Raw genomic sequence first — 20737 nt, forward strand, 5'->3', positions numbered from 1 at the left:
TTGACATACAGCACTGTATAGGCATAATGATTTAACTTGCATACATCATGGAATAATTATCACAAAAGTTCATTAGATATACAGAATTAAAGAACTAGAAATTACAGAATTAAAGAAATATAAAAATTTTTTTCCTTGAGAACTCTTAAGCTTTCTTAACAGCTTTCATATATAACATAGCAGTATTAATTATATTTACCATATAATACATTGCCTTAGTACTTGTTTATCTTATAGCTGGAAGTTTGTACATTTTGACTACCTTCATTCAGTTCCCTCTTCCCCACCTCTCACCTCTGGTAACCACAAGTCTGATCTTTTTCTCTCTGAGTTTGTTTTTGAAGTATAATTGACCTACGACAATATGTTAGTTCCTGTTACACAACATAGTGAATCGATAGTTCTATAGATTTCAAAATGATGACCACCGTAAGTCGCCTTGCCATCTGTTACCATACACAGATGTGTTCTGTCTACCAGGGGGACAGTGGCAGGGAGGAATTGTTATCGAGTTTGATGTGTACACACTGTTGTGTTTAAAATGGATAACCAACAAAGACCTACTGCATATCACTGGGAACCCTGCTCAGTGTTATGTGGCAGCCTGAATGGGAGGGGTCTTTGGGGGAGAGCAGATAAATATATATGTATAGCTGAGTTGCTTTGCTGTGTACCTGAAACCATCAAAGCATTGTTAATTGCCTATACTCCAAAGTAAAATTAAGTTTTTTTAAAGACATATAATTATTGACTATAGTCTCCACACTGTACATTTCACACCTGTGATTCATTTATTTTGCAGCTAGAAGTTTGTACGTCAAAATTCCCTTCACCTATTTCTTCATCCCCCCACTTCTCTGCTGTCTGGCAACCACCTGTTTGTTCTCTGTACCTGACTCTGTTTCTGCTTTGTTATGTTCATTTGTTTTTTTTAGATAACACATATAGGTGAAATCACGTGGTATTTATTATTATTATACTGAATCTTAATAGCTGTAGAAGGGCTAAATCATCCTGTGTGTAGAAAATTCAAATGTGTTCTATGCTTTTGACAAGAAGTATTTACATACATATATATATGTAACAATTGTGTATGATGTTATAATCATCAACAGTCATTACCTTGTATAATTCAAAGAGCTATAATTTGTAGTGTGTAAATTATTCCTCAATAAAAAATTACTTGATGAGGAAAAAAATAACAGTAGTAATTCTAAATGAACCTGTATTTTTTTCTCTAGATATTTGGTAGTACATTCCTTTTATTCCTTTAGACTTTTATTTATTTTTTTTATACTTTTTCTTTTGTATTGGAGTATAGCCAATTAACAAACAATATTGTGATAGTTTCAGGTGAATACTGAAGAAATTCAGCCATAATATACATGAATCCATTGTATATTATATATATCCGTGATATATATAATATACATGTATCCATTCTACCCTGATAGACTTTAATTTTAAAAACTATTTTTCATTTATAGAAGAATTGATTAGATAGTATAGTACAGAGTTCCTATCTTGCACATCCCCCGTAAGAATTCTCCCTATTAGTAACATTTTATATTAGTATGGTTCATTTGGTACAAATAATGAACCATGTTATTGATACATTATTTTTTTTTAGCATCAATAATATATATTATTAATTTTATTATAGTTGCTTTCAGTTGCTTCAGATACTTTTTTTTTTTTGAAGTGGTTGATAGAATACTCCGTATACTATCTTGTGTGCTCAGTTGCTCAGTCATGTCTGACTCTCTGCAACCCCATGGACTGTAACCCACCAGGCTCTTCTGTCCATGAGATTTCCCAGGCAAGAATACTGGAGTGGGTTGCCATTTCCTCTTCCAGGAGAAGTTCCCAGCCAAGGTATCGAACCCACCTCTCTTGCGTTGGCAGGCAGATTATTTACCACTAAGCCCTCGATGACGTTATTTTTTTAACAAAAGTCCATACTTTCTTTAGTGTTCATCTAATATAATTCTGTTAAAAAATAAGGGATCACATCCAGGATACCACATTACATGTAGTTATAATTGTCTCCATAGACTTTTCTTGGCTGTGACAATTTCTCAGACTTCCCTTATTTTTGATGACCTTGACAGTTTGGCGGAGTACTGACCAAGTTTGTTGTAGGATACCCCTCTATTGGAATTTGACTGCTGTTTTTCTAGTGATTGAGTTCAGTTCAGTTCAGTCGCTCAGTCTTGTCCGACTCTTTGCGACCCCATGAATCACAGCACGCCAGGCCTCCCTGTCCATCACCAACTCCCGGAGTTCACTCAAACTCATGTCCATCAAGTCAGTGATGCCATCCAGCCATCTCATTCTCGGTCGTCCCCTTTTCCTCCTGCCCCCAATCGCTCCCAGCATCAGAGTCTTTTCCAGTGAGTCAACTCGTCGCATGAGGTGGCCAAAGTATTGGAGTTTCAGCTTTAGCATCAGTCCTTCCAATGAACACCCAGGATTGATCTCCTTTAGAATGGACTGGTTTTGAAATTAGACTGGGATTATGTGTTTTGGGTAGGATGACCACAGAGTTAGAATGCCATTTTTTTCAAACCACGTCAAAGATGCATACTACCTTTGATTACTTTTTCTTTTTAATAGAATTGCATACATATAAATGTCATCCATCACTGATTACTTTTAACATGCCTTTTCAGATATATTATTTCAGCGCTTTGCAAAGATATTCATTGGCTGTCTTGCAGCAGTTACTAGTGGTATGATGTATGCTCTCTATTTATCAGCGTATCATGAACGGAAATTCTGGTTTTCCAACAGGCAGGTAAGAAGAAAGAGTTTTGAGCATATGAACATTTGCTTCGATATTTAATATTAATTTAAAAAATGTGTTTTCCAGGGAACCAAAACATAAAAACACATGATAACATGACAGGTGTTTTCTTATGTTGTGGCTATAAGCCATTAAGAACAAAATGGTATAGAAGCTATTTTGAGTCATGGTATCAACCTGAAAGGTATAATAGATTGTATTTCAAAGTCATAGAAGAGAAACAGTGAGGGTGCTTTTCTTCATGCAATTGATTTATCAGGGACTTTTAAAAAAAATTTTTTTTTAATTGAAGGATAATTGCTTTACAGAATTTTGTTGTTTTCTGTCATACATCAACAAGAATCAGCCGTAGGTACACCCATGTCCCCTCCCTCCTGAACCTCCCCCCGTCTCCCTCCCCATCCTACCCTTCAACTTGTCACAGAGCCCCTGTTCCCTGAGTCACACAGCAACTTTATCAGGAACTTCTGATGACAGTGAAATGTTACAAAGTCTAGTCAGCTTTTTAGTAGTTTTGGTAGTTTACATTTATGAAACATTCTGTGGACGTTTCAGCATCAAAATATTTTAATTTTTGGATTACATGATTAGAATGTCTGGAGGTGCTGAAAATGATTAGCAGACATAATGGTATTTATTAAAATGTTGCCTCATATTAGTATGTTTCATGTTTGGTTTTTAAATCATGTGTAACCCACAGACGTTTGCTATGGTTATATTCATAATTCATTTCGCCTTTGAATAGTTTGTTTTCAGACTTATCTTTGCAGTCACAGATATCTGTAATATGCATTGGCAAAGTTTACAGTGTTACTACTTGACTTTAAAGATTTTTTGTTTTTGCTTTAGGGGAAACTCTTTTGTTGGTGTTCTTATTTTTGAGCTAGTAGTCAAGCTGCCTATATGTTTTTCAGACGTTGATTTACCTAACAACACCTAAACATTTACCTGAATAATTACTCATCTGTATTGATTTGACCAAGACTTTTGCATAGCCTATTTCCTTGAAAATAATAGTTCTCAACAGTGGATGTGCAGTAGATTAATCTGGAATGATTTAAAAACTAACTCACAGATTCTTAGGTGAAGCAGAGAGAGTATCTGGGGTCAATATTGCATAGTCTTTCCACGTGATTCTGTTACGTAGGCAGAATTGAGAACAAAAAGCGTTTGGTAATCTAGAAGACATTCATGAAGAACTTTGTTTTCCAGAGCACTGTGATGAGTCAGGGGTATTGGCATCATCTGGGAGCTTTTTCAGAGTTGCAGATTCTCAGGCCACACTTTAGAATCAGAATCTGTGTTTGAGTAAGATCTTTAAGAATTTATATGCACATTTAATTTGAGAAGCACTGATTAAGAGTTTACATCTTTGAAATTGTATAAAGAAAATCCTGTATCCATTCATAAAAAATGATTTTCAGGAAATTTATTTAAGCTAGTAAACTCTAAATGAGAAAAAAAGGGCTCGATAAAAGGGCTCTAGATCTGGTCAAACAGATCTAGAAAAGACTATATGAGATTCACAGTGCATAATGACTACCTAAATTCTGAAGAGTCCTGAAATTAAGAAATTCATTTAACTTTCTTTAATCTAGCCTTTACACAACTTATTTAACTACAGAACTCTTTTTAGGTAACACCCCTTTAATGTTAAGAAGTTCTATTGAGCAAACTTTGGGGAAAATGCTCTGATATCGTTTATATCATACAAATGATATGATACACTTTTATCAAATTATGATAAAATTATGCATGAAAATAATTGTTTCATTTAAAAGATTATTGATTTGTGAAAGTTTGATTCAGCATGAAAAGCACAGATTTCAGTGTTTCTGACTACCTATATTCTTGGTTTGTTATAGCCCAGTTTAGGAATTTTAAGATTTATTTACTTTACTGGAAGTTCATTTGAAAATCATGGATTAGTTATCTGCTGCTCTTCTAAACTCCTAAATATGGGCTTGGGAAATGGAATAGTAATAGAAAAATAATACTTTCTTCTTAAACTTTATGTTTTTATTATGAACTTGTGACACCTCAGCTGTCATTTTTTATTACCTGCCATACTATTCTTGTGCTCCTATGATAATACTTTGGGTTTTCCTTGTAGATTTTCCTTATATATAATAGGCAGATATCTTATCAGTTACAATATAGTTTAAACCATAGGTGTTTCATTAAAGTGATTGCCAGGTAATGGAAAAGTTTAACTTTATTAATATGGCCACTAGTGATTAAAGGAAAATTCAAATATGTCTTTGGATAAAAGGATAAATAAATAACATTAATTTGGTATATGAGGAGAGAAAAAGATAACAGTTGAAATTTAAGTCACTGAGTATTTAAATAATAATTTAATTTTCTTTTAGGAGCTTGAACGGGAAATCACATTTCAGGGTGATAGTGCCATTTATTACTCTTATTATAAAGATATGTTAAAGGCACCTTCATTTGAAAGAGGTATGATAACTACATTTGTATATTTAATAACAATATTTTCCTAAAATAAAGCATTGTTCTTCTGTGTGGGAGCTCTTGAATGTGGAGGTTTGTCTCGGAATATAGATATTGGTCTTTTTATGTAGTTAATTTAAAAATTGGAAAAAGAAGGCACAGAGTATTATATTTTGATATCTGTCTTGATAATAAAATATTTAATGACCTCTGAATAACATGTTCAATTTTCATAAAAGCGGAATAAATAACCTGGGGAAAAATTTTTCTGACTTTAGGTGTGTATGAACTGACGCACAATAACAAAACTGTATCTCTGAAGACTATAAATGCAGTTCAGCAAATGTCTCTGTATCCAGAACTTATGGCCAGCGTTTTATATCAGGCAACTGGTAGCAATGTATGTGTCTCTTTTGACTTTAATATTCATTTTCTCACATATTTATGAATATTCAAAATTATATACTGTCATCCTATTGTCTCCTCCTCTTTTTTTCCCCAATTAGGAGATTATTGACCCAGTATATTTCTATATTGGCATTGTTTTTGGATTGCAAGGAATATATGTTATTGCTTTATTTGTTACAAGTTGGCTTATGAGTGGAACTTGGCTAGCAGGAATGCTAACAGTTGCATGGTTCATTATTAACAGGTAAGAATGGTGTTTTTAATGAAACTTTACAATTTTTTGTGACTGCAGTAGTCAGAGTTCTAAAAATGGCTCCCCCCCTCCAAACTTTCCTTGCCCCTAATTCCTTCCTGTGAATATGAGATATCATTCCTGTGGTAGTGTTATGTTGTACGGCAGAGTTGACCTTAAGGTGGGTTGATTACCTGGTTGGCCTGTTCTAATCGTGTGAGCCATTAAAAGTGAGCAGCTTTCTGTAGCTGGTACAGAAGGGAAGTCAGAGATACTTGAAACGTGAGAAGATTTTGGTGCCTTGTTGCTGGATTGAAGTGAGGAGGAAGTGAATTCTGCCAACAACCAGTGAGCTTGTAGAAGGACTACAAGGCCTGAATGAGAACTCCAGCCCCAGTAACTGCTTTGATTTTAGCCTCAGGAGACGGCAGCCTTAGCCTTAGCCTTAGGAGAACAGAGAATCCAGCCATACTGTGCTGGGTTTGTGAGCTAATAATTTGTGTTCTTTCGGACCACTGCATTTGTGGTCATTTGTCGTGCAGCAACTGAAAAATAAAACACTCACCTCTGCCTCTCCTTTTTTTCAAACACAGCTACATTTGTGTAAATGGATACACCTCCTCTTTCTTCATTTATTTAAAATTGATGACATAGCTTCATGAAAAGAAGGAAGAGGCATCAGCTATCTCAGTTTTAAGCCAACCACTTTATTAGTTTGTGAATTAATAAATCCATTAATTTGGATTAATGTGTGCTTTAGATTAATAAATCTATTCCTTTTGGTGATCAGAGGAGTACCACTTCTTTAATAGTGAAGTACAAAGAGAGAAGGGGATGGGGCTTCTTTGAATTAGAGGGCTGAAGTTTTCTTGGCATTGGTCAGTGTCAAAAACTTGTTTTTTCAATGAACCTGGTTTTGCTTTTGAAAAGTACTTCCTCTACACAGCACTTTCTCCCCGTAACACTTAATGTGATTAGATTTTAGAATATGAGACATTTCTTTTGTTATACATTTTCTTTTGGTAACTGCCAAATGACAAATATACTTCCACGTTATTGAGATTCAGATATAGGGCTATATTTCTAACTGGGCTTTGTTTAGGGTCATATGCTGGACACAATTGATGTAAGGGATTTGAAAAATCTTCCTTAGGGCCTTCCCTTGTGGCTCAGTGGTAAAGAATCTGCCTACCAATGCAGGAGACACGGGTTTGATCCTTGATCTGGGAAGATTCCACATGCCGCTGAGCAACTAAGCCCTTGCACTGTAGCTACCGAGTTTGTGCTCAGGGCCAGGAGCTGAAACTCCTGAGCCCATGTGTCCTGGAACCCATGCTCCCCAACAAGGGAGCTCCCTCAGCGGAAAGCCCATGCACCACAACTCGAGAGTGGCCCCTGCTCAGCGCAGCTAGAGAAAGCGCAGCAGTGAAAACCAGCACAGCCAAAATCAAAGCGACCTTCCTTAGGAGCTGTCACGTGTAGCCTGCCAGCTTTTATGAGTCAGGTGTGTTCCTTCTTAAATATACAGGGATGGCGGGCTTTCCTGGTGGCTTAGGTGTAAGAACCCACCTCCTAATGCCAGAGTCGGGGGTTTGATCTTTGGGTCAGGAAGATCCCTTGGAGAAGGAAATGGTAACCCATTACAGTATCCTTGCCTGGGAAATCCCATGGACAGAGGAGCCCGATGGGCCATATAGTCCGTGGCATTGCAGAAGAATTGGATAGTTGGACACAACTTAGCAGCAAAACAACAATTATTCAAAATAGAGACCTTCTACAAGAATTGCTTTCTAGGCTGTCTGATGTATAATAGATCAGCCCAAAACTTAAGAACAACAAACATTATCTCACCATTTCTGAGGGTCAGGAATCCAGAGCGGCTTATCTGAGTGGTTCTGGCTCAGGGTTCCATTTGAGATTGAGTCAGTAATTGGTTGGGGCTGTAGTCATCTGAAGGTTTGACCAGCCTGGACCATTTTTACTTTTCACTCATGTGACTTTTGCAGGAAGCCTCAGTTCCTCACTGGGTGTTGTCTTGGAAGGCCTTAGTTTCTCATCACGTGGACCTCTGCAGAGGGCTGCTCACAACTTGGTTTAAGGTGAATGATGCAAGAAAGTGTGGGGTGAATGTGTCATAGTGGAAGCCAGGTATCTTTTATAACCTAACCTCAGAAATGATAGAACATCGTTCTGCCATGTTCTGTTGGTCATATAGACTAACCATGGCACAACGTGGGAAGTGGCTACATGGGTTGTTAATACCAGGTTGCTGTTGTTCATTCTCTAAGTTGTGTCTGACTGTTGTGACACCATGGACTGTAGCCTGCCAGTCTCCTCTGTCCATGGGATTTCCCAGGCAAGAATACTGAAGGAGGTTGCCATTTCCTTCTCCAGGGGATCTTCCCGACCTAGGAGGCAGGGGCTATTGTGAACCATGTTGGAGGCTGGCTCTAATACTCATTTCATTTAATCCCTAGATCTTTCTTCATCAGAAGTTCAAAGAGAAAGACAAGGCAACTTTTCCATGTAAAAATGACAGCAGTTAAAAAATAAATAAGACTCCCTGTCAAATAAAATATTTTAAAGATCTTAGTGAGAATTGTAACAAAATTGCCTTATTATAATTCAATTTCCTTATTTAATGACACAATATATCCTGGGTAGCTGGAACAGGAGTCAGGTAGAAAAATTAATCTGATATATCTCTGTTAAAATGTATCTTTTAGCAACTTAGAAATTCTTGGCAAGTACTTTTTCTTCATATGTTTGTTTTGTGTTGTTTATTTTTTGGTATATATTTTTCTTTTGTTTTTTTGGCTACATATTCTGTGGCTTTGGGATCTTAGTTCCCTGACCAGAGATTGAACCCACCTCCCCTGCAGTGGAAGCAGAGTCTTAACCACTGGACCACCAGGAAAGTCCCATGTTGGTATATATTTTATATGGCAAAATATATTTTAATGCCAAGAAAGAATATGCTATCTTTTGTATTCATAGCTTTGGTTTATATATGATTGCCTGGAAAAATATAAAAAGACATGAGTTATTCCATTGTATTATGAGTATTAGTTGTGTTCTTAATGACATTTTATGCTCCTTAATATTAGAATTAGAAAGCAGGATAGTAAAATAGCTCCTGTCTGTTCAAATTGAAGGATGCAGGCATACTAGAAAATTCAAGAAAATTTCAGGAAGTAGCACCGTGTACACAGCAGTGGGGAGAAGGAAGATGATCCCCTCCGAACAGTCTTATCACCAAAATGGGGCAGTCTGAGTCCAGTCTTCACGCAGGAACCACACGGAAATGCTCTTGGTCCTCACTGATTGTCGCGCCTCAAATACATACCAGGAAGTCACGTTCCGTGGACCCAACTGTGTGTTTGAAGAGCAGGAAAATTATATCTGATTAAAAGTTTATACTAAGTTTAATCTTTGGCCAAAAAAAGATTACTAAACACATTGGTGATTAATAAAAGGTAAAATACAAGGAACACACATGTGGCACAGTTAACAGAAAACAATGGTAACACGTGGTGCTGGATCTATAATAATCATATTGGTATACTCCAGATACGTGTGGAATTATAAGGTTTTTCAATTTTAGATTCCAGTTTTTCCCAGGAATTTCATTTTATCCAAAAAAGTAATTTTAAAAATAAGGGAAGAGTTCACTGTCTCAGTAGTATTGTTTGTAATAAAATGAAAGATTAGAAAACAACCTAGATGTAAGGGAACTAATAGGTAAACTAATATGTCGATGCAAGAGAACATACTGCTATTTGAAATGATCCTAATATTGCACAGGTATTTTTCAGCTTTCACACATGATACATAGACATGCCAAGCTGTTTTTCACATCTAATCTAAATCACTGTTTGTGAGCTTCCCTGTTGGCTCAGTGGTAAAGAATCCACCTGCCAATGCAGGAGACATGAGTTCCATCCCTGATCCAGGAAGACCCCACTTGCTGTGGAACAGCGAAGCTGTTGAGCCTGTGCTCCAGAGCCTGGGAGCCACAGCTAGTGAGCCCACCTGATGCAACTACCGAAGGCTGTTCATCCTTGAGTCTTTGCTCTGTAATAAGAAGCCCCCGCAATGAAAAGTCCACACACCACAACTGGACAGTAGCCCCCACGACTAGAGAAAAGCCCATGCAGACAAAGACCCAGCACAGCTTAAAGTACATAAATGAAAAAGTGTTTCTCAGACTTCACCTATGTATATTTAAAACTTTATAGCAATGGATTTCAAGTGTTGACTTAAATAATCTGAATGATGCGTGCATGTGTGCTCAGTTGCTTCAGTCATGTCCGACTCTGTGACCCCATAGACTGTAGCCCTCCAGGCTCCTCTTGTCTGTAGGATTCTCCGGGCAAGAATTCCTGGAGTGGGTTGCCATGCCCTCCTGTAGGGGATCTTCTCAACCCAGGGATTGAACCCGCGTCTCCAGCATTGGCAGGTGGGTTCTTTACCACTAGCGCCACCGGGAAGCCCAATTTGAATGATGATGTTACTTAAATATAAAACATAAAACTATGTTTTCAAACTCCTTGTGCCGAAAACATTTATGCTAATATTGAAATCAATTTACTAATGAAGTAACAAACTAGTAAAATATTAACTAGAAACATTAATGTGAAAAATTATATTTTGCTAAAGCCAAATTTCTACTCAGTGTGTATATAGTACTGGAGCTTCCCTGGTGGCTCAATGGTGAAGAATCTGCCTGCTAATGTAGGAGTCACGGGTTCAGTCTGTGGGTCAGGAAGATCATCTGGAGAAAGAAGTGACAGTTCACACCAGTATTCTTGCCTGGGAAATCCCATGGACAGAGTAGCCTGGCAGTCTATGGTTCATGGGGTTACAAAGAGTCAGACACAACCGAATAACATATACCCGTCCACTAGGTTTGAGTATGGCAAACCTACACATCTGGGTCCTGTGAGATGACTCAGATCTCATGTTGCTCTGTTATCCATTATAAAATCTTTTTTTTTTTTTTTTACCATAGTGATCTGTACATTTTGTTTTTACTTGGCAATACATCACTTAGTATTAAGAAATCCATCTCATGTTTTTTTTCTGATTAACCCAAGGCAATTGAAGTAGTACTGTGTAACCAACTGGATTATTAACACAGACATGAAAGTGAGTCCTGAAATCTTTTGGCAATAATGAGTTACAAATTGGTCATCCAGTTGATTCAGGTTATGTTTATACTATGATGTATTTGAAATGAAAACACAAAAACTCAGAGTTGGCTGTCTCTGGGAATATATCGGTAGGCCCAGTTGATGAAAGTAGTTCTTATTTGAAGTGCTGGTTTGTGCTGCACTTTGCTCAGCTCTGCCACTGGGGAGAAAAAGTCAGTCTCACTGGATTTTGTCACATCGCATTGTTATCCTTCTGGTGCTCACAGCCACCAGGGATGGTGGTGTGGGGAGGCGTTGAGTGGCGCGGGCATTCAGGACTGGGGCTGTGAGGAGGCTTGTTCATGTAGAGAATAGCTGGCAGAGTTCCTCAGTCTTTGCTGCAGTGACTAAGAGGTTCCCTCATCCCTTCCCAGACAGTGTCTCTGGTGCATAGTTTTGTAGGTTTCACTGTACTGATCTGTGCGTTGGGTAGGGGTAGTGAGTGAGTCTTTGGAATGAGGGTTAAGATTCAGCTTCCCAATTCTGGGTGGGTAGAGTGTTTGGCAAAGTCCTGACTTAAGAATAGACATCCTCTCCTTCCTGTTTGCTGACTAATGACATGTGAATATCTTGTTTTGTGTTTTAGAAAGCTAACTTTGACAACAAATTTTCAGAAGTAATATTGTATGAGAATAGGTGGTCTTTAGAATACATGATATTCACAAAATGGTATTGCATCAATGACATCCGGAGAAGAAATACTTACTGCATACACAGTAAAATAAATTCCAGTTGGGTTAAAGAATTAAAAGTAAACAATGAGACCAATGATCACTATACAAAAGCACTGGTTCCTGTTTTTAAAAACTGTAGTAAGTAAAGTCAAAAACAAGGCAAGTATATAACAATAGGAAGGAACTGGTTAGATTATGATAAACATGTATAGTTATGTACCATTACCATTCAATGTTCTTGAAGTTTATGGGCGTATACATTTTAGAAGGATGCTCATAATATATTGTTAAGTAAAAATAGATCATACAGAGTTATAAAAGTGGAAAGATCTAATACTGTTTACTAGGTTCTAGAAACTGTATTGTTTTTTAATGTGTGTTTCATTTGATCTTCATGTTTTTAATATGTGTGTATATATATTTTCAATTACATATACATTCATAGAACACAGGTTATTTTCTAATACTTTTTCACAGTTTTGAGGTATAATTGACATAGAATAAGCTGTACATATTTAAAATGTACCCGTTGATAATTTTAGATGTTTGGACACACTTGTGAAACCATCAACAAACTCTGTAATGTTATCTCCACCCAGAGTTTAGTTGTGCCATCTGGTCATCTCTCCCTTGTTCCTCTTCGTACCCCACCTCTACCGCTGTTCCACTGTCTTCAGGAAACGGATGATTTGCTTTCTGTCCCTGTAAATTAGTTGGCAGTTTCTAGAATTTTATATAAGTGGGGTCATGCGGCATATAATTTTTTGTTTTTTTCTTCCACTCAGCAGAGTCATTTTGAGATTCACGCATGTTGAGTGCATCAGTAGTTTGTCCCTTTTTATTGCTAAGTAGTAGCCTATTGTATGGCTGTGCCACATTAAAAAAAACGTTCACCAGCCAGGGATTGAAACTGCATACTTGGCGGTGAAACTGCAGAGTCCCAGCCACTGGACTGCCAGGGAATTCCCTGTACCACAATTTTTAAAACAATAATTTTACTTACTTATTTATGGCTGTGCTGGGTCTTCATTGCTTTGCGCGGCTTTTCTCTAGTTGCGTCGAGAGGGGGCTCCTCTTCATCATAGTACTTGGGCTTCTCCTTGTGGTGGCTTCTCTAGTTGCGGAGCATAGGCTCTAGGCGCGTGGGCTTCAGTCCTTGCAGCCCTCAGGCTCAGTAGTTGCTTGGGGCCCCGAGAGCACTCTGGCTCGGTAGTTGAGGCGCACGGGTTTAGTTGCTCTGCGGCATGTGGGATCTTCCCGGACCAGGGATTGAACTCCTGTCCGCTGCATTGGCAGGTGGATCTTAACCGCTGTGCCACCAGGGAAGTCCCTGTACAGCAGTTTGATTGAACCAAAATAAATGCAAGCATGTTTGTCTCCATTAGGAGAATTATGCAGCAGTTTTCATGAAGTATTAAAGCAGTAGCACCATTGTGTTTGTGTGGTGGGGCAGAAATAGCCATTGAATTTATGGAGATCCAAATTTAATTGTTGGGAAGGGAGTCCATTGTGGTAGAGGATATTCATAGGAGACAACACTCAATGAAGATTGATAGAGGAGAAACTTAGGAGGCACCTCCAAAAACTTCTGTGTTTGTGATTCTGGAAATTTTCAAAGCTCTCTAGATCTATCATATACAGGGCTACTGTAACGTTAATTCTGGATAACCTGCTGACTGAAGGGAGTATTAAGTAGATATCAGAAGATACGCATTGTAATCCTAATTGTGTCATCTTCTAGCTAACTGACTTAAGTCACCACTTCTCTGAGCTTCTTATTCCTTTTCCATAGGAGTTAGTATAGGAACTGCTAATTCCATAGGGCACACTGTGCTCTAGAGAAGTCCCTCTAGAGAGGGATAACCATGTCTTTTCTAAGGGAAGGGAAGATGGGGGTTGAACTCCAGTGTACTTGCAACAAGTTGTGTGTTGTAGCATGAGGCTGTATTTGCCCAGAGCAGAGATGCCTTTTTCAGATTCTCACAGAGGCGCATCTGTTCATCCAGCAGACACAGCAGCACTGAGTCTTCCTGGGTGGGAGGTAAGGTGGTAGTGACAATGAATTTGTTGTAAGATGCTGTATAGGTAAATGGTGGCTTTGTCCATGCCTCCCTCACGGGATGTGGAGAACAATGGATGTGTGTCAAAGTGCCTTGAAAAGTGTAGTGTTACACAAAGATAATGTCTTGCTCTTTCGCTGTTCATCTGTGGTTTATTTTAGGGTAGATACAACAAGAATTGAACACTCCATTCCTTTAAGAGAAAACTGGGCACTACCATATTTTGCATGCCAAGTTGCTGCACTTACAGGCTATTTAAAAAGCAACTTAAATTCTTACGGAGAGGTAAGATGCAAATTTATTTATCACAATTCTGATGTATTACAAATGTGGTATATAATTTTAAAGCTATTCATATGAAAAGTTAAGTTATATTCAGTGAAATATAGTTACTACATGATAGATAATCTTGTTATAACTGTTTCTCTGTAATCTGATTGACAGTAAATTATATTTAGGAGAAGGGAGATGTTACTTGTTTTAGTGCAGTTACTTGACAAATATGAAGAATATTTTATGAAGAAAATGAATGTCTCGTTATTTTACTATTTCTCTCACTTTTGGACATTCATGGCCTTTAATCGTCACGAGTTGAAGAATATTAATGAAGTTAGAAAGTGACTGCAAGTGACAGCAGTGGTAGCAATTCACATTTTGTTTGCCCTTATGTTTTCTGTGACTGAGGTATAGGTAAGCTTCAGGAGACTGTCCTGGGTAGTTTAGATTCTTAACTTTTGTTGTTGTTACTGCCGTAAACCCTTTCCAGAATCAGATGAAGCTTAGAGACTCCATCTCAGAATAATGATTTTAAATGCATAAAATAAATATGATTATAAAAGGCAACCAATTATACTGAACTTGACTTCAATGTAGTAATCTTTTGACAGTCTGTCTGCCTGTCTTGGATTAAGAATTCTCAGCCTGAAAAAGGGACTGACTATAGGGACCTGGTTGGCTAGGAAATAGGATTCGCTTATGGTTCTTTTGTGAAATCTCTGAGAAATACTCTATTCTTTCGGGGATGTCAGATGTCCTGAGCATAGCAAACTTTATTTCTTTTTTTTATAGTACTAGAATTTCCTTTTTTATCTAAGATAACACTTTTGAGATTTGTGATTTTTCTTTTGCTGGGCTTGTGTAAAGACCTTTCTGAGGAGGAATATTTTCTATAATAGGAAGTCTTTAATTGAGTGTTTTCCTGTTAGATTGTGCAGCCTTCTCCTAGGAAAGAATAGTTCTTCAGTTTGTATATAAAAGTGTAACCTAGCAAAATGAACTGCCTAAGCTTCTTTGTATTTACCATTATTTTGAATTAAAGTGAAAAATTTGTTGCCACAAAAAAAGATGTGTTTGGGTTTTTTTTGGCCGTGCCTCAAGGCATCTTAGGTACCCTGCTGCTGCGTCGCTTCAGTCGTGTCCGACTCTGTGCGACCCCATAGACGGCAGCCCACCAGGCTCCTCTGTCCCTGGGATTCTCCAGGCAAGCATACTGGAGTGGTTTACCGGGGATCAAACCCGTGCCTTCTTTAGTAGAAGTGAAGTTCTAACCACTAGACGGCCAGGGAATTCCCTATCAAAGATAAAATGATTTTAATAAAATCCTTCTGGAACTTCCCTGGTGGTGCAGTGGTTTACACTTCACCTTCCAAGGCAGGGTGCATGGGTTTGATCCCTGATCTGAGAGCTAAGATCTCACGTGCTGTGCTGCCAAAAAGAGAAAATATAAAACACAATCAATATTGTGACAAGTTCAATAAAAAACTTTAAAAATAGTCCATATGAGGGTTTCCCTGGTGATCTAGTGGTTAAGAATCTGCCTGCCAAGCAAGGGACGTGGGCTTGAGCCTTGGTCCAGAAAGATCCCACATGCCTTGGAGCAACCAGGCCTGTGCGCCTGAGAGCCTGAATGCTGCAGCGAGAGACACTGCTGCAGTGGGACGCCCAGACTCCGCCAGGAGGGGCGCCCCATTCTCTGAAACCAGAGAAAGCCCACACACAGCCACAAAGACCCAATGCAGCCAAAACAGTAAATAAAAGTGAAAAAGATCATCAGGAAGTGTGTTACTAATAATAAAAATTTTAAGAAATAGCCCATGTCAAAAAAGTTTCTTTAAAAAATAATAAAATTATTATTTATTTTAAAAGGCATTTCAGAAGAGGTAGAATGAAGTCTAAATTAATTTTTCCCTTCTATACCATATTCTGTATTTTTCTGAATATCATTGTTTCATTGCCATGTTATGTATTCTTTCTAGTACTTAAAAAATTTTTTTTAATTATAAAAGGACTTTCCTAGTGGTCCAATGGTTAAGAGTCCACCTGCCAAGGCAGAGGATATGGGTTCAATCCCTGGTCCAGGAAGATTACACCCGGTGCAGGGCAGCTAAGCCCGTGCACCACAGCTACTGAGCCTGTGCTGTAGAGCCCGCGTACTGCAAGAAGGGAGACCACCAGGAACAGATGCCCGTGCACTGCAGCTCGAGAGCAGCCCCAGCCCGCTGCAAACAGAGGAGGCCCGCTCAGAGGCCGCGGGTAGTGCAGCCGAAATGCACTCATATATGTAATAATAAAATACATACATTTAAAAAGTAATAAATACAGCTACATTATACAGATGGTAAAAAAAAAAATCCAGTCAGTGTAAATGGATGGACACACAGTGAAAAGTAGGTTTCCCTTCAGTTCACTATTGTTTACCACAGACCTGGTGCTTTTTGACGGGATCTAAGAACATTAAAAAGCAGAGACATTACTTTGCCAACCAAGGTCTATCTAGTCAAGGCTATGGTTTTTCCTGTGGTCATGTGTGGATGTGAGAGTTGGACTGTGAAGAAAGCGATTGCCTAAGAATTGATGCTTTTGAACTGTGGTGCTGGAGAAGACTCTTGAGAGTCCCTTGGACTGCACGGAGATCCAACCAGTCCATTCTAGAGGAGATCAATCCTGGGTGTTCATTGGAAGGACTGATGCTAAAGCTGAAACTCCAATACTTTGGCCTCCTCATGGGACAAGTTGACTCACTGGAAAAGACTGATGCTGGGAGGGATTGGGGGCGGGAGGAGACGGGGACGACAGAGAATGAGATGGCTGGATGGCATCACCAACTCGATGGACATGAGTTTGAGTGAACTCCGGGAATTGGTGATGGACAGGGAGGCCTGGTGTGCTGTGATTCATGGGGTCACAAAGAGTCGGACATGACTGAGTGACTGAATTGAACTGAACTGAAGAATAGCTTATACTCCTAGTTTTGTTTACATTTTTTTCTCCTTTTTTATTTAAGCACAATTATTTTTTGTATTTTGAAAGTATTTCATGAGTTTCTCCCTCCCGTTCTCCCATCCTCTTTCATTTTTTTCCTCTCAATATTAAAGGAAGTAAATTATGTTTAGCAGTTATTTGATTATTTGTAACCACTTATCTGGTCCTGGGCTTCCCTGGTGGCTCAGATGATAAAGAGTCCACCCTGCAGCGCAGGAGACCTGAGTTTGATCTCTGGGTCAGGAATATCTGCTGGAGAAGGGAATGGGAAACCACTCTAGTATCCTTGCCTGGGAAATTCCACGGACAGAGGAACCTGGTGGGTCTATAAGGTCACAAAGAGTCAGACACAACTAAGCAACTGACACACACATCTGGTACTTAAGAGTACACAACAGGAGCAAAATATCTATTCAAATATTAAAGCAGTAGCAATATTAAGGATTGTATAAAAACATGGCGGTTATAAAAGAGCAAGTTTTTACTGTGGTGTGTTCTTAACCCTTCAGCATAAAACTCAATTTTTTTTTAAATTGTAAATAATCACTTTACCTTTTTTATTTGACTGAAAAATTTCACTGAAAATCACAAGAAAAAAATCACAAAATAGTGATCACACATGCCATCAACTGTTTAAGCTATTTAATAAATGGATTCCAACTGGATCATAATATAAGTTAATAAGAAAAAGTTTAGAAGACTTAAGTTTGAGGTTCTAAATGCGTCTCAGAAGACTTATAATCACTAAACCACTATGATCACAGTTATATGGGATGTTCAAAGCAGAACTGGAAATACTGATTACTGCCATGTAGTTTGAGTAGTTAAATAAGTTAGCTGTTAATAGTGGGAAATATTTTGGTTTTTTAAAACAATTTTCTATACTGTATATTTGGACACAAGGATTACGGGAGAGATACATGCACATTTCAGTAATATTATATTGGCTGCTGCTGCTAAGTTGCTTCAGTCATGTCCGACTCTGTGCAGCCCCATAGACAGCAGCCCGTCAGGCTCCCCCGTCCCTGGGATTTTCCAGGCAAGAACACTGGAGTGGATTGCCGTTTCCTTCTCCAAAACTCAATTTTTTAAGAAAACAAAAACAAAACTGCACTTTCTGCCACCATGATGCCCGTGAAAAAGCTTGTGGCATGTGGGGAGCAAAGAAAGAAGCAGGTCCTGAAGTTTACTTGCAACCATACCGTCCCTGTAGGGCTTCCCTCATAGCTCAGTTGGTAAAGAAGCCGCCTGCAATGTGGGAGACCTGGGTTCAATCCCTGGGTTGGGAAGATCCCCTGGAGAAGGGAACGGCTACCCACTCCAGTATTCTGACCTGGAGAATTCCATGGACTGTATAGTCCATGGGGCCGCAAAGAGTCAAGACATGACTGAGTAACTTTCATTTCACTATAACCACTCTGCAGAAGATGGAATCTTTGGTGCTGCCGATTTTGAGCAGTTTCTTCAGGAGAGGAATTAAAGTGAATAGAAAAGCTGGGAATCTTGGAGGTGTTGTAATAGTTGAAAGAAGCAAAAGCAAGATTACTGTAACGTCTGAGGTACCTTTTTCCAAAAGGTATTTGAAATATCTCACCAAAGAATATTTGAAGAATAACCTCTGTAGTTGCTAAGAGCAAAAAAAAAGAAGTTACAAATTGTGTTGCTGCTAAGTAATTAATCAAGATGAGGAGGAGGAAGATAAAGATTAAAATTCAGTTATCTGGAATATTTTGTATGTTGTTGTTCTTTAGTTGTGTCGGATTCTTTGTGACCCCATTGACTGTAGCCCGGCCCGCCAGGCTCCCCTATCTGGGATTCTCCAGGCAAGAATACTGGAGTGGGTTGCCATTTCCTTCTCCAGGGGACCTTCCTGTCCCAGGGATTGAAACTGTATCTTCTGCATTGGCAGGTGGATTCTTTACCACTGAGCCACCTGGAAAGCCAAATTTTGTATGAGTTCTTCACTAAAATTTAGAAACCAAATATATATATATATATATATATATATATATATATATAAACTGTCCTTCCATTATGTTTGCTTCCCCTTCAGTTCAACATATACATACGTATGTGTGTGTGTGTGTTATAATTGAAGGAAGATTTGCACCTGAATCAACCTGAATCAGTAGTATTGGCCACCCAGCAGTCAAGTCTAGTAAAAAACCACCATTTAAAAATACTACTTTATCTCTTATTAGAATGAAAGAAAATTTTACTGAATTTTCCTTTTTTTTTTTGGTCTTCCTGAGGTTCTCAATATGATGTTGAACATTGAAGGGCAAATGGTTGATTTCTTTGTAGAATGTTTGATTTAAAATCTTATTGTTTATGTAAGGATTTAATAATAACTGTGCTTTTTAAAACAAAGTTTTAAGAGTCGCTTTAAAATGGAACCAGTAACAGCTGCAGAAGTTCAGGTAACAACCTTCTGGGTTTGTATAGTGACAAAGCTGTTAATCCTTAGTTTCTATCCTTTGTTTTCCCTAGAGGTTTTGCTACTTGTTGATGAGCGCCTCAACTTACACCTTTGTGATGGTGTGGGAGTACAGCCACTATCTCTTGTTTCTTCAAGCGGTATCTCTCTTCTTGCTACATAGTTTCTCACTGGAGCAGAGTGACAAGGTATCAATGGCATTTCAAGATTATGACTTTAAATCTGCAGAATTTTAAATCTAGTGCTTATAGGGTTGTATAAAAACCATTTAGCTTTTAAACTTGTTTTGAAATGCTTTAATAGGCTCTGATTTATACTTCTACTCAAAAGGTTGTTAAACTCATTCTTCCCTAGTCCTTTTAGAAGCACTTTGAAATTCCCTTAAGCCTGGGCTGTTTAACCAAAGTCACCCCTGTGCTTCTCTATTTCTAGCCATTTCTCCATCTTCCCTGTTTCCTAAAAGAAAAAAGTGAAATATAAGACATACTCAAAAGAGTCTATGTATGCTATATATATATCCCATGGTCTGAGTATCCAGGCCATAGGGGTCACAAAGAGTTGGACATGACTGAGCAACTGAGCACACATATAGTGTATAGAAAAAATATGAGTAATTGGACACCCAGGCCAAGAATTGGAGCATTTTAATACCCTGAAAGCCCTCCTTTCCCAGTCATATCCTACTCCCTCTCCAGCCGAGGCTAACTGGCCTGAATTTTGTTAATCCTTTCCTTCTTTTTCTTTATGTTTTTTTTTTTTTACCACCTATCTATGTATTTTTAAAATACGTTGTTAAATGATAATATATTGTTTACTTTTGCTTTTGAGATTCATCCATGGTGATATACAGAGCTATATTTCATTCATTTTTATTTATTAATGTATTCTACTGCTAAATAACATTTCAGTTTTTTTCCAGTTTATTGTTCATATGACCAGTGCTGCTATAAGCATTCATATACATGTCACCTGGCTCAAAAGATTTTTCTAGAATATATACCTCATAGTGGAATTAGAAGTCAAAGGATAAGTGCATATTCAATCTAACTAGAGATACCAAGCCTTTCCCCAGAATAGTTATATTGATTTATATTCCCGTCAGCAGTAGTTTCCCATAGACATTCAGTTCCTTTGTTTATCTTTTTATTTTTTTGCTTTGTTATCTTTCTTTTCCTTATTTATAAACATTTATTGAGTATTTAATATATTG

General features: G+C 38.1%; 1 protein-coding gene across 2 annotated transcripts in view; it reads left to right on the plus strand.

Moving 5' to 3' along the window:
* Positions 1-20737, plus strand: part of DPY19L4 (dpy-19 like 4) — a 61745-nt gene that overhangs the window by 11147 nt on the left and 29861 nt on the right. For both annotated transcript variants that reach the window (XM_055431721.2, XM_055431720.2), the window contains exons 3-8: positions 2673-2797; positions 5179-5269; positions 5542-5663; positions 5770-5915; positions 13991-14114; positions 19581-19715. In XM_055431721.2, coding sequence (XP_055287696.1) covers positions 2673-2797; positions 5179-5269; positions 5542-5663; positions 5770-5915; positions 13991-14114; positions 19581-19715 — 743 coding nt within the window. The remainder of the gene's footprint in view (positions 1-2672; positions 2798-5178; positions 5270-5541; positions 5664-5769; positions 5916-13990; positions 14115-19580; positions 19716-20737) is intronic.

This window comes from Moschus berezovskii, chromosome 16, assembly GCF_049115385.1.
Source record: "Moschus berezovskii isolate FMDL1 chromosome 16, NW_MosBer_1.0, whole genome shotgun sequence".
In the NCBI taxonomy this organism is placed as follows: domain Eukaryota; kingdom Metazoa; phylum Chordata; class Mammalia; order Artiodactyla; family Moschidae; genus Moschus; species Moschus berezovskii.